At 42.7% G+C, this 14,197-nt stretch overlaps 1 protein-coding gene across 8 annotated transcripts in view; it reads left to right on the top strand.

Annotated features, from left to right (window-relative positions):
• Positions 1-14,197, top strand: part of NEDD4L (NEDD4 like E3 ubiquitin protein ligase) — a 336,292-nt gene that overhangs the window by 282,032 nt on the left and 40,063 nt on the right. For all 8 annotated transcript variants that reach the window (XM_061170523.1, XM_061170522.1, XM_061170524.1 and 5 more), the window contains 3 exons: positions 5,325-5,402; positions 6,842-6,896; positions 12,902-12,960. In XM_061170523.1, coding sequence (XP_061026506.1) covers positions 5,325-5,402; positions 6,842-6,896; positions 12,902-12,960 — 192 coding nt within the window. The remainder of the gene's footprint in view (positions 1-5,324; positions 5,403-6,841; positions 6,897-12,901; positions 12,961-14,197) is intronic.

Genomic DNA, 14,197 nt, shown 5'->3' with positions numbered 1-14,197 from the left:
GAATTCTAATCTTTTTAGAAATAATGTTTCTTTGTCACTTTCTTTTTGCATCTGTGTTGACATTACCCATCTTTATTTTTATTTGATGTGCCGTTTTAGTTTTTACTGTTTACATCAGATAAGTATTTTATACTCTGTGCTACATTACTTTCTTTTAATTGTGGATCAGGAGGTGTACTAAGGACTTTGTAAATTTGATAGCTCTTTTTTTGTGAACATCTTGTCACAGTTGGTTATTTCTTACCACAGGGCTCTTCCATGTGCCCCTGAATCATGCGTGAGAGAGAATCTGTGTATTGTGTTAACCTGAGAAAAATGAGATTAATGAAAAGTACATATGCATATCTTTATATTCCTCTGTTCACTCTTCATTTCTTCAGGGGAATCAGTGGTGGCTTATTTAATGTAGCATAGAGTTCTTTTAAAAGTCAGTGGTATTTTTCTACTGAATGATCTCTAGACCGATGATTAACCTGAAATGCGTCCTCATGTTTCTATTTCTGATGCTACCGAAGGTTTGTTTTCCTTCCTCTCCCTTATATCCCCATCTGATTGTCTGGGTAACCGAGTGTAACTCAAGTCTTTCTGTCCTCTGGGCTACTTGCTCAGAACTGATGGTATGTGAAAGCTGGTTGAGTTTTGGTGATCATCACTGGCCCTAGCTCTGTGGTCTTGGACCAAGAGTGAACACATGCTTTAAATTCCCATTTCTAGTGTAGACACCAAGTATACCCAGTTGAAAGAACAGCAGTATCGTGTTAAGGAAGAGACCTGGACCCAAATGGTCTGCACTGTCACTTACACTTTGCCCATGGTGTGATGGTAATTCAGTCCCTTGAGAATTGGATTCGGTGGCCCGGCAGACTCTCTCAGACCTCGTGGATCGTGGTACAGTGTGTCTTCACAAGGACAATCTTAGCATTTGGGGCAGGACTGTGCCTGTTATTTGCAAGACGTTTAACATCCTTGGCTTCTGCCACTGCATCCTAATAGCCACTGTCGTCCCCGCCCCCCCGACCCCTATCCTAGTGACAACCCAAAAAGCTCCCACGCATTTCCCAACACCTCGTAGTGAGAACCACGCCAATTTTGAAGTAAAGGAATAACCTGCCAAGAGAATTTATCATTCAGATCTGGTAACATTCATTGGGTAAATGCGTCACTACTGCTAAGGCATATATGATAACATGTAGCTTTGAAGATAAGATTACAGGTTTGTGGCAAGATGAGAGTAAAAGATAGGTCGCTCCTTGGGAAATAGAGTGAGAGAGATTGGTTTGAAAATCTTTTTTCCCTCATGGACATAGAACCTGTGGCAGTCCTGCTAGAGTACCCATTTCTACTTACTGCAGCACAGCTGGGATTTCAGTTCCTCAGCCAGAAATGGGAGCTCCAGAAATAGGGGGTAAATATTGTAAAAGTAGATGGATTAGTGTATGGAGCCACTGTGGCTTGCCAACATAAGCTATGATTTTAGTAATCTGAACTAGCTTAGTAATCAAATCCCCTAACCTTTTCACAGCCTTTCACACCACAACTGCAGTGTAATTGCAGCTGGGCAGATTTTATTTAAAATAGCACCAGCTTTATTTATTGCCTGCATCAGTGCTGAATGAAACCCAGTTTGAATTTTCAATTGCCCCTTTCCACCAGATACTTGTGATTCACTGATTTACTGATTTAAAATTTTAATTGGTTAAAACAACATTTTGTTGCTGCTGCTGTCATTGAAAATCCTTTAGGTAACAACTGGGAATTCCACAAACCGCCACGCTTCTCCTCTAAACTCGGATGTGCTGACACAGCCGCGCGTTATCCCTGCTAAACAAAGGCCCATACAAAATTCTCGCTGTGGGACGCAGGCTCTGAATTGCTTGTTTATTTTGACAAAAGGTGGAAAGATGGAGAGAACTGTAAAGATAATTTTCGGCTTAAAACCTGTGTTGAGTTTGTTTGGGGTTTGCTTTGTTTGTCTTTTAAAGAGAGCACAAATAAGAGAGAACAGCTATTCTTAGATTTGAGCATTATCATAGGAAAAGGAAAAAAAAAAAAAAATTGGTCAGACAGGTTGAGAATAATGAAAATTGTACTTCTTCCCCCAGCACCCTGTGTCCTCTTGATTCCTGCACTAACCAGAAGCAGGAAAAGGTTCAGGCCAGCATTTCCCTCGTATACATTGATAGAGGAAAATTCCCTTTGAAGTCTATTTATAAAACACAGCCTCTCGCACACACGAATATTGGAGGCCGTGTGCCAGCCGTCTGTCAGGAATAAAGTCTGACACAGCAAATGAGCATCACTTTGTCCCCACCTGGATCGGGCGGGCTGTGGCTGCACGGTAGAGACTGCCGGGGAGCTGAGGAGAGATTACAGGAGGGCTTCGGCTCATGCATTCCTTCTGCTGAAGAAGCAGCTCAAAGCATGCATGTAAGAGTATATTTATGTCTTTTACAGGACAAAGCCTTGGCTTATTTTTCTAGTAACAAAGATTATACCGTAAAAAAAAAAAAAAAAAAATTATACCTTAATTTTCAGGTTTGTTTTCTACCCAGGTCCAAACTAATAAAACTCACTGTAGTCTAGCCCTGGTGGTTGTTCCCTTCCAGGATCGAAAAAGCACAGTTGTCTTTTCAACTAGCCAGCATGCCCATATTTTATATATTTTTAAATGATTCCATGAAGAAACTTTTTTTTTTTTGGGCCGAGCAGCATATCGGATCTTAGTTCCCCGACCAGGGATCGAACCCGCGTCCCCTGCATTGGAAGCTCAGAGTCTTAACCACAGGACCACCAGGGAAGTCCCCAAAACCTTTTTTTTAAATTAAATAAGATGTTGATCTTTGCCTTCTGTTTAAAAACGCTTTCAACTGTAATTGAGGGAAGCAGTTGTGAAATACTGACATAATTACGAAGGAGTGCCCCTACTATGCTGAGGAAAGGGAGAAACAGCCCAGTGTGTTGTGTATTTTATTCATTCATATTTGTATCGTTTGAGACCTCATTAGGATTCCAGCTGACTGTCATTCCTGAAGTTGTCCCAAGTCCTGTGGGGCCTTGGCTGCCCTTCTCCCGCTCGTCTGGCTGCCCCTCTGTCATTCAGGGGATTCCGTGGGAGGGTGGGTTCCGTACTGCCCCCCAGGCTTAGCCCGCAGAGCTAGGTGGATGGCAGCTGCTGCCATTATTTTGATTTTTGTTGGTATAAAAAAATCACGTGACCGCTAGGGGCCTCCAGCCCTCACATTCTGTGAATTCCAGGTTTCCGTGCAAGGCCATTTTAGCAGGCCTGGGAAAGTGAATTTACCTTATGCCTCATGCTCCTTCTCCTACCCCCTGTCACTTTTCTTTAATTTCAGCTTTTTTTTTTTTTTTTTTCCCTTCAATCACCAGCTCTTTACCAAAAGGGTCGATTGTCTTTCACAGTAGCCTGTGTGTGTGATTCCAAGGCACGGCTGGCCTCACACGTAGCATGCAGAAGCCCCTGTCCTCACGCATGGAATAGCAGCCTCAGCCTTTCTCTGATCCCAGCGTGAGCAGTGGCTGTGGTCTGCCCAAGCTTCCCTTGTGGTGGCGGCATTGCCTGGGCCAGCCCTAGAGCTGGCCTTGGGTAGCTTTAGTGGGGTTCGGGGCTGTAAGGTTTTCCTCGGTCCATGGCCAAGCGGTCACAGATGTTTACCAGATTATCAGCTTTTTAGACCTTCTAAATCCTAAATCTACCTAGCATATCTCTTTACACTGTAGGTGTTCCAGTATACTACAGAATACTGGACTATTTTATGCCTCTAAGGAGCAAAGGTTGATTTGTACGCGTGTGATTCTTGTTGTCGTTCCTGCCAGCTCCAAAAATCTATCACTTTGTTACTATCCCTTGATACTAATGGTTTAGACTGTTAACTTGGGGAAAATAATTTTAAAGCTTTATCGAGGTATAATGCACATACCATACAGTTCGCCCATTTAAAATAATACAACTGAATGATTTTTAGACCATCACACATGTGTGCAACCATCACCATAATCAGTTTCAGGCCGTTTGCATCGCCCCCAAAGAAAACCCCATACCCATTAGCCGTCACTGTCTGTAATCTAGGAGATGTTTAATACAGTCTTGGTATATAATCATATGTAATTTCATATCTCCAAACAAAAATGGGTTTTATTATTTTCCCAGTTTTATAGCAACTGTTTCATTTTCTTGCTGACTTGGGAAAATGCTGAGGCAGAAAACCTTTTAGTAGTTTGACAGCAACAAAAGCTTTAACATTAATGAAATAAAGAGGGTTTTTTTTTTAAGGTTTTAGGGGTTTTTTTGTTTTGTTTTTTATTATCTTAGGCTTATTTGGTTAATAATGTGTTATTCTGAGTTTTATCATTTTGTTTTCTAATCTTTTGAGTTTCAAATAGGGATTCTCTAAGTTACACTGCATTTTAATTGGGTCTGTATAAGTGAAAGACAGCTGCCATACTCTAAACCAGAACCTCTAGGCAAGTTCTCGTTCTCTGTGAGACTCCGTTTCCTCATCTAAAGGAGCAGAGATTACGTGCCCAACCTCCTAACAGGGTGGTTGCAAGATCATACACCTGACTGTTCTTTGTAAGTTATAAAGCATGACCCAAGATGTCAGAGTATGTATTTTTGTTTCATTGGTTCTGTGTGGTATCTTATGAAGCATATCCCTTAAGAAAAATATTTTGTAAACTTTTAAGATCTAATTTGTGGAACTTGAACAAGAATCCCAGTAAAGTTCTCTCACAGGGATGCGACTCTGTGATGTTGCCAACTGACTCGGGCAGGACATGCCTGGACAGTCAAACCAGATTCAGATTTTTGGCTTTAGCTCAAGAGAGGGTGGAAGGAAGCAACAGCAGACTCAGTACTGATGGAATGGGTGTTTCTAACAGGCTAGCTGCCCTCACCCCGGAGCTCAGGGTCCACAGGGAGCTGTACGAACCAGTGTCCCCACCCCCTCTCTGTGGAGTAGGACCTCCTCATCTTCACTGGCATCCTCTACTCTGGTCTCCATGGTAACATCACTGCTGGAACCCTCTTCCTCTTCACCTGCTCAGGGTCTTGGGGAAATGGTTAACCTTTTACTCAAACATTCTTACTCTCCTCCTTTCATCAAGTTCAAGGAGGAAGAGTAGAATCTTTTTGGAGAGATGGTCAGCCAGGCTTCCTACACAGAGGTGGGGTCCTCCCCTCCCCCCTGCAGCAGCCCTCCACACAGGCAACCTGCTTGCTGTGGAACACACACCTCCAGAAGGGGAGGACCGGTAACGCTCACAGATATCGCTCCTAACATCTGCCTCTTACATTTTTCTTGCAGGAAGACCCACGCCTGAAATTTCCAGTGCATATGCGGTCAAAGGCATCTTTAAACCCCAATGACCTTGGCCCTCTTCCTGTGAGTACACTGGAGACACATGGACCAGTCTGAAAATGTTTACTCATTCATGGGCCCAATGTTGATAGGGGAGCCCTGTGACCTTCTCTTTCTCCGGGCGTTTTGAGTCCCCTTGGTCTGTCATTTCTTAATAGAATCGGGTGTATGACTGAACTGACAGCTCACACAGCTCACACCCCACCTAGCTCTTCTGAAAGAGGTTTCTGAATGGCTGACTGCTAGTGAAAGGTAGACCTTGCAAGTAGGGTGATGGACGAGGCATTCTCTACAGGTGACAGTTTAAGCAGCACACATTTATTTTGTAACTTAGCAACCAACTAATTTCCGTCCATATTGCTGATTTAGTCATAGGAACAAAAAATTCTTTAAAAAGTGGGAGAAAAAGACGTACGTAATCACGGAAGGTTTCTGTAAGTCATTTATCCAGCAGATGTTTTAAGTTTTTCTCCCTTGTCAGTGACTGTTTATAAATCTAATTTTTTATTGGTTTGTTCTCTTTTGGGGCCTGAGTGAGAGTCGAGCTATTTACTCCAAGTTAGATTTTGAATGAAACCTTCACCATGCTTTCGTGTTGACCCACCCCCAGTTTTTTAAAAACCCTTACGGCCTAGAAAGGTGGGGAGACTCTAAGACTATTTTAAAAATGGAAGGGTGCCGGGAATTTTTTTGGTGGTGGTTTTCCAAGAACCTTTCTGTTGCCTGGTGTATGGTATATTACAGCAAAATTTGAAGCTAGAAAGATTAGGGTGCAGTCTTTATTCATCAGGTTATACAAATATCCCGCACTCTCCAAATGTTTGGTTCCGGGGTTTAGATGGAAAGAGCCTGGGGAGAGACTGGAGAGAGAGTTTAGAAAGTGAAAGATTGCAGGTTGTCTAGATCTGTTGGATTCTTGACTTTCAGATAACAAGTAGGCACAGTTCAGATCATGAAAGCATACCAGCCTGATCTTGGAAAAAGTATCCAAATCTGGTTCCTGAGTAGTGAGAGTTCACAGCAGAGAATTTCAGTATTCGATTGTTCAACCACCTGATGACATGAGTAAAGCGTCAGTCTCTCACATTTTATATCACCCTTCATCCTCCCTTTAGTACTCAATAAATACTCATTTAATTAAATGAGCTATTCAGCCCCAGGCTCAGCTGTTTCACAGTGTACTGGAGTTTCCCTTTGAAGCTTTTGAAATAATAACCCCTGTTTTTCTTGTTCATCATACAGTGAGTGCATCTGAGACTGTAGAACATGTGCTAAAGTGTGTTGCTGGGTGTTGTCATTTGAGTGAGTTCATTTGAAATGTTTCTATTTAGTGTATTCTTTATGTAAAAATGTACCCCAGGGGAGAAGAGTAAGAAGGTGTCCTAGAGTCTTTAACTTTTGCCTTTGATTTTGGAACTGCTGCCTAATGTTTGTCTTCTCTTCCTCTCTTCCCCTGATACCAGCCTGGTTGGGAAGAAAGAATTCACTTGGATGGCCGAACGTTTTACATTGATCATAGTAAGTAGGTGCTGTTACGGACGCATAGGTGGTGCAGGTGAAGGGGGGATGAGGGTAAGTCAGATATGACAGTGAAAGCTGTGTCATTTTACCATTTGTCTAGGCAGCCAGGTGTTATGTGGCGAGGATGATACCAGAGACTCAGTGCCCTCGTACGGTACTGTGCATTCACCCAAGTTTGCTTTAAAGTAGCCCATTCCAGTTTGATCTTGTGACCTATTAACTGTTTTTTGTAATTAAAAAAAATTTTTTTGATTGATGACCCCTTGACTTTTGCGCTTTTAATAAATACACTCTGGTAATAGAAAATAAGATTAGAAGTGATGATTATGTCAGAAATCTGTGTATGAGCAGTGCTTGAAGGAGCCGCTACGTTTTTTAAAAGCTGCCTTCAGAGGTCTCAGGGCAAGATGCCCATTCTGACTTATTTTCTATTCACAGCATGTTTCCCTGCACCCAACACACTAATACATGTGCAGTTCTTTTCTTGAAATTATATTTGCTGCAGACATTTGCTCCAGCTCCTATGAATAAATGTGTGGTTTCTCATGCCAACTAAAAGTTAAACTAATAAAGGTTTGCTTTTAGCCAGTGTTGTTTTTTTTTGTTTTCCCCCTTGTTGAAGTGACATTTTCTCCATGGGATCATATTAGTATATCCCTTAAAACTTCTGAAAATGTATATTGAAAAGAGGTCTTCAAGTAGATTCAAAGTTCACATACGCGTGTGATCTGGTGCTATTTATCTTTGTTTTCATTTGGTTCATAAACATGAGCGTTAAGTCTACACCAGATTTCCCAGCCTCACATTTTCTTAACTGATTGCATTGGTTAGTTAAGCACGTTGCTGAGCTGACCGGGAAGCGCGGCCTCGAGGGGTCCTCGTGTGGGTGGGGCCTGTCTCTGTCTTTCGTTTCAGGGCCTCTTCCTGGGCTCCTAAGCGACCAGTGCATGGTAGAGAGACCTTCGCTTTCAGGCACGGGAGATTGAGGGGTTTTTAGAAATCGAAGTAAGCAAGAAGCCCAACAATTCAGAATTAAACCAAAAGTAGAAGTCCTGGGTGTATTTAGGGGTGTGGGTTACCCTTGGTTAAAATTAGATAGTTCACAGTACATAGGCCTAGTTTTTGTCTTCGACCAGTAAAAATGCTGATTCTTGCCTACGTTCCAGAATTTTACAGTGAGCGTAAAATTGCTGCCATAAATGCTTTAACATATGCGGGTACCCCCACTTATTTCCTTCCTGTGCTGGTTATAATTCTCTTAGCAGAATTCGCTAAAATAGAAGAGGAGTCACACTGCCTTTTTCCCACTAAAAACAAAAGATAGTTTCCTTTTCAGTTTTTTCATGCATTACAATTTCAGTTTTCAAAGAGAGGTACGAGTAATAATGAGCATTTTATTAAAGCAAGGTCTTAACTGGTAACACAGCCTTGGTCCGCCACGCGGAGAGTACTTCACGCAACGTTGTGGCCATGTTCCGGCTGGTGGTCTGATGTCACGTCAACCTGAAAAGAACTTTATGAAATGTTCTTGATGTACTATAAGGACCCAGAAACAAGAAAAACACGATTGCAAAGGGCCATCCTAGTGTACATTAGAAATCAGAGAAATCATGGACTGTTTTTCTGGAGGCGTGCGTAGACCCAGTGTAATATGCGGTAAACGCTTGTTAAATGGTGACTCGTAGTCTATTCACGGAGGGCCAGTGGTGCTGGTGTTGTGTTAGGAAGTGGATGCCCTTGGTTGGAAAGTGGAGAGAACTTGCCTTGAGAGGCAGCAGCAGCCGTGCCTCCAGCCTCAGGCCTGCCCAGCTCCTGTTTTCCAGGAGGTGGGAAAGGGTGGTTCCTTGCTAAATGCCTGGGTGGTTCCTTTATTCCTAATCAGTCCCTCCAAGCTCCTCTCAGACATCCCCCATTCCTCTTTTCCAGACCACACAGCACTTGGGAGGCTCCCCCTCTTCACTCCTGGGAATCAAACGATAGGATGTAGACCACATACAGAGCCTTGTTGATCTGAGCTATGCCAGTGTGAGATTTGTGATCCTTCACGTGGAGATTAAAATTTGCCTTTGCTCAACTATACTGGAAAGTTCTCTTAACCAAATACAGTGTAAATTAGATGACCAAAGACTGTGTAAGAAAAAGGTCTGTTTAGGAGAGCCTCGTTAGCTGACAATGTAACATTTCTGCCATGTCTCCCTAATTCGTCAAGGTTTATTCAATGGAAAGCAATAGAGCAGTGTACAAGTCAATGAAACAGTTCAATTCATATGCCTTTTTTTTTTTTTTTAATTTATTTTATTTATTTATTTTTGGCTGCGTTGGGTCTTCGTTGCTGTGCACGGGCTTTCTTTAGTTTCAGTGCACGGGGGCTACTCTTCATCGCAGTGCGCGGGCCTCTCACTATCGCGGCCTCTCTTGTTGCGGAGCACAGGCTCCAGACGCGCAGGCTCAGTAGTTGTGGTGCACAGGCTTAGTTGCTCCGTGGCATGTGGGATCTTCCCAGACCAGGGCTCGAACCCGTGTGCCTTGCATTGGCAGGCAGATTCTTAACCACTGCGCCACCAGGGAAGCCCCATATGCCTTTTTTTTAAAAACAAATTCCAATCTGTGAAAAATGAAGCATATCTATCTTTTTTAAGACGCTTTTATCAGGTACTCAAACCCACTCCAAAATGGGTTTCAGTACCTGGAATTTCCTTACCTTCCGAACGAGTCTCTGCTTCTAAACATTTTTCCCGAATCTTATTTCTAGCAAAATTCAGCATCTCGTTTTGCTCTCCTGCTGCCTGCAGGACAGAAGCCAGGCCATCCCTACTACACCATTTGGCTGTGAGAGCAGTCATCTTGTAAGCTGCTCAGAGTCATCCGTCTTCACTTCGCTGGGGCATGCGACTGCACGCTGAATGTAAAAGGCAGCAGTGCGCCTGTCTCCTAATTCATTAGGTTTTTTTATTTTCTGCTTCATAAATTCTTGAGAAGTGAGACATTTTCAAGATTAAAAATGTTAAAGATTTAACTTCAGAGGAGCATGAATGCTCAATACTAATCTGCTCTTTAGACTTCTAGATTCATTTGATTGACATTTGTCAAAAAGCTCCTGTGTCTCAAGCCTGGTGTGAAAGGTTATGGGAAGGTCTTGAACTGAATCCCTACCTTTCTTAGGAATAGCGTAGTTCTTCTTAAAGACCCGATATGCCCAGCCACTGAGTACTTGGCCACAGGCAGTTCTTATACAAAGCTAGAAAATAAAACTCCAGGGATGCTGTAAGATCCTGTTTTAATCTTTCCTGCCAGCAGTCTTACCAAACCTGTTAATAGTAGCTAAATGGACTGAGTTTTTTATTCTTCTACTTCATTCTCGCCCCTTTATTTGAAATATTATGTCTCAAAGACAAAAAGCAAGTTTAGATTCAAAAGTTTTAGGACAAAATGGGTAACTGGCCACCGACAGTCATATGTTGATAATTCTTAAGTGCAAAATCGATCATTATTGTAATCATACAAGACCCATATGTGGTTCTGAAAGCCTAGACTGTTTTAAAAAGAATCTGTTTTCGCCATCAGCTTCATTTGGTCATTTAAAAAGTCAGGCTCCTGCTACATGCTGGGAAATGTGTTAAGTGGTAGAGAGGGGGCCGCGGAGATGAACAGCACACAGTCCTGGTCTTCAAGGGGCTTAGGTTCTGGTAGGGAGTGCCAGGAGGTATTTAAGTGTTGTCTTAGGGGAATGAACCAGTTGTTATGTAGAAGTACTTGCTGAGTGTCTGGGCTTCAGCAGTGGAAGAAGGCTGCAAAAGAGCCTCGTAGAACGGGTGACTTTTCAGGTGGATCCCAAATAATGAGTGAGGTTTAGCCAGGCACGCCCAGCGAAGAGCAGTTCTAGGAGGGAGAAAGCGTGCGCAGGTGTGTGAAGCTGTGCAGGTGACATCATGTTCAGAGGAGCGCAGTGGGGTTGCAAACGGCCGGTGTGCAGATGAGGCTGGCGTGACACCCGCGTTAAGTCAAAGGGAGTCTGCTGGTGCGGGGACTCGGGTCCCTTCCGCGGCCAGGCGGGAGCGCCTAAGGGATGGTGCAGAAGGGACCCTGCCGCGGTCAGATTTGTGCTCTGGAGCAGCCGTCCCCGGCCTTTTTGGCACCAGGGTCCTGTCTCGCGGAGGACAGCTTTCCCACGGACTGGGGTGGCGGGGGGGTGGTTCGGGGGTGATGCGAGCGATGGGGAGCCGCAGATGAGGCTTCGCTCGCTGGCCCGCCGCTCACCTCCCACTGTGCGGCTCGGACAGGTCCTCGGCCCGGGGGGGTGAGATCCTCTTGGCAGAGCTTCAAAGGAAGTTTTGAACCGGGGTGAGTGAGACTGAGGCCAGGGAGACCTAGAGAGTAGTCCAGGGAGAAGATGAGCGCTCGGGAAAGAAGCCTTTTCAGAGAGGTGGGGACGGATGGTGACCACCGGAGTGAAAGGTGAGCGAAGATGGAGGGTATGGCAGGTGCCGGATTTGAACAGTGGACGGATTGTGGTGCTGTTAGTGAGGAATACAGGGTTGTATGAACCATTTTGGTAGTGGAAGATTATGGGTCAAATTCTGGCAGAGTAGGGTTTGAGGTATTTCCCAGGGGAAATCCAGGTGCAGGTGTCAAGGATGGAGCTCGAGGTTCTGGTTTGGACAGATGTGGGAGTCATCATTTGTAGGTAGTAGGTAATTTATTTTCTGGTTTGATGATGGTACCCAGTCTATGTATAGTCCAAGGCAGTTTTTACTCAGCTATATTCTTTTTCTTTTATTTACTTTTCTCCTGTTTTCCATCACAGCAACAGCTCTTAACTTCCAAAAACTTCTGTCTTCAAAGTAAGGGACCAGAAAATACCTTTTGCTTCCATCAGCGTTCTCTGAAACAGTTGAAACGTTTCTTGTAACTTTTCTGCCAGCGTGAATCTAGAATCGTCATGTGCTTTGGTAGCTTAATTTTAAAACTTTACCACTGCTTTTGTTAAAATAATTATCATACCAGACTTCGAAAAATTCCTGGGATAGTCATTAAAACCAAATTTATTAGTTATTCTTATCAGTCCACTTACTAAGTATACCAGAAAAAAACAGACTGTTCTTCTCAAACAAATAATTTCCTTTTTTACAAACCAACTTAGATTTCCTAACACTCCAGAGAGAACCTATTCTTCCCCGTCTACCCTCCCCATATCTTTCATGTGAGTCCATTCCTGCCCCCCCCCACCATGTACACACACAGTAGCATAAAGTCTTTTTAATTAAGGCACAGTCACAAATCCCAAGTGATCCAGGTAGCTAATGTGTGTTTCCACCTACACCATTGAAGCAATGGTATTGGTGCCATTTACTAATCTTATTGACATGGACTCATTTGGAAGAAAGAACCACTTCTCACCAGCTTGACCAAAAGGGAACCTTTTCTCTGGAATCCTCCTCTGCTGTATCTAATTCTCATTTTTTGGACTGCCTTAGCTGTTTTGATTTTTGTGTGCATATGAGTGACACATGTAATGGATTATTCATGTGTTCAACTTAGGATTTTTAATTGAAAGCCGTTTGCAACACCATAAGCAAAGGGAAGAGTATTTGAAATGAGAAAAAAATCATGTGTGTGTGTTAACTTTTGGGGAACTAAAATCTTTTATGCTTTTTTTTAATTAAATGAAAATCAACCTCAAGTTATAAATCCTTGAAGGTACAGGGGTTTATAATTGAAATTTCAGCAGATTGCTTGCCCAAAACAGTGTGAATAGATGGTTTTACTTTAGTTGTGCATTTTTGATTGTTTTTAACTAAACAGTATGGGGGGCTGCGGTGCAGATTGCCTTACAGAGTATAGTTCTCTTCTAACCCTGAAATACTAAGTTATTTATCCTTGGGAGTCAGGATGGGGAACTGGGGGAACTTTTGGAAAATCCAGAAATAATTCTTTCTAAAACATTTTTGACATGAAATAGATTTGAACTAATAAGCCGGTTTTTTTTTTTTTAATATTTCCAGATAGCAAAATTACTCAGTGGGAAGACCCAAGACTGCAGAATCCAGCTATTACTGGTCCGGTCAGTATTCTCAAGTTCTGACTCTTCAGTATAATATTTTGGTTTCATCTAAACACACATTTCTTGTATATTCCTCCTTACCTTGATGCCAAGGGCCTGGCTGGTGTCCTTGAGAAATTTAACATTACTCCCGTCTCCTCCTTCCCGGAATTTCTGGGTGAGGTACAGCTACATTTGCCTTTTCGCAGGGCTTTCAATATAAAGGAAAAGAAAATGGTTTGCTAGTGGTAACAAAACTAAACGTTCTCTTTTGTCTTTTATAAAAGGGTAGATTAAAAGTATAACAATCAAAATGTCCTCTCTTCCTTTTTATATGAAGCAAAACTTGGTCCTGTATTTGTAGAGTTTTAACATTTCTTGAGGCCAAGGGTAGTATATGCATGCTAACAAATTTAAATTGGATTCTGAATCTCTTCTGGCTCTAAAGACCTACAAAGGTCTAGGTAAGGTGGTAGCTGCACTCCGGAGCTGGCAGTTAAGAGTCTTATCTCTGCTGACCCACTAACTTTCTCATAGTCCCCTTACGTGTGTCATAAGGAAGAGTGACAGCCTGGCACTGGTCAGCAGGCACCTGGTATCAAACACCTGAAAGGAGTCTGTGGAATACTCCAGAATCTTTTGTCAGTGGTTACATGAGTGCAAGGAGAGACTCTGGAATTGCAGGAACTGTACTGGGAAGAGCAGAAGATTGCAAATTGGGGAATCTTTTAATACCTGGAGGAGCTAAAGGAAGGGAAGTTTTTTATATCAAGTGCTGAGCTAAGACACCAATAGGTGTATTTAAAATACTAATTTTGTGGCTTTAATCTGATTTGGTTCAAATTACATTTTGAATTATAGGTCCATTTGAAAGCTTGAAAGATAATACAGTGCAAACGCACCTTGATACCTGACATCCCTTTAGTTACTTGTTGGATTTGGATTTGTTCAGCTGCTCTGCTTACCAGTTGATGCAAAGCGTCCAATGCCATGTGGGTCAAAACAGGCGTCCCCTCCTCTGCATGTCGCTTAACAAACACCTGCCTCACTCCCACGGCTCCTTTTGTTACATTCACAGTCACAATAAGTTAGAGTAGTATTTTCTCTTCTCCATCATGAGAAACAAGGTAAATTCAAGAAATGATGCTGTTTTCAAGCAGCAGAAGACTTTTGACATAATAATGAAGCCTTTTCAAATATTTCTATTGCTTATTGATCATCTGTCTTCATGCAACACTGTTAGTTCTTATTAATTACT

This window comes from Eubalaena glacialis, chromosome 15 (genome assembly GCF_028564815.1).
Source record: "Eubalaena glacialis isolate mEubGla1 chromosome 15, mEubGla1.1.hap2.+ XY, whole genome shotgun sequence".
NCBI lineage: Eukaryota > Metazoa > Chordata > Mammalia > Artiodactyla > Balaenidae > Eubalaena > Eubalaena glacialis.
Note: the sequence above shows the minus strand (reverse complement) of the source record. Positions and strands in the feature narration are given on the sequence as shown.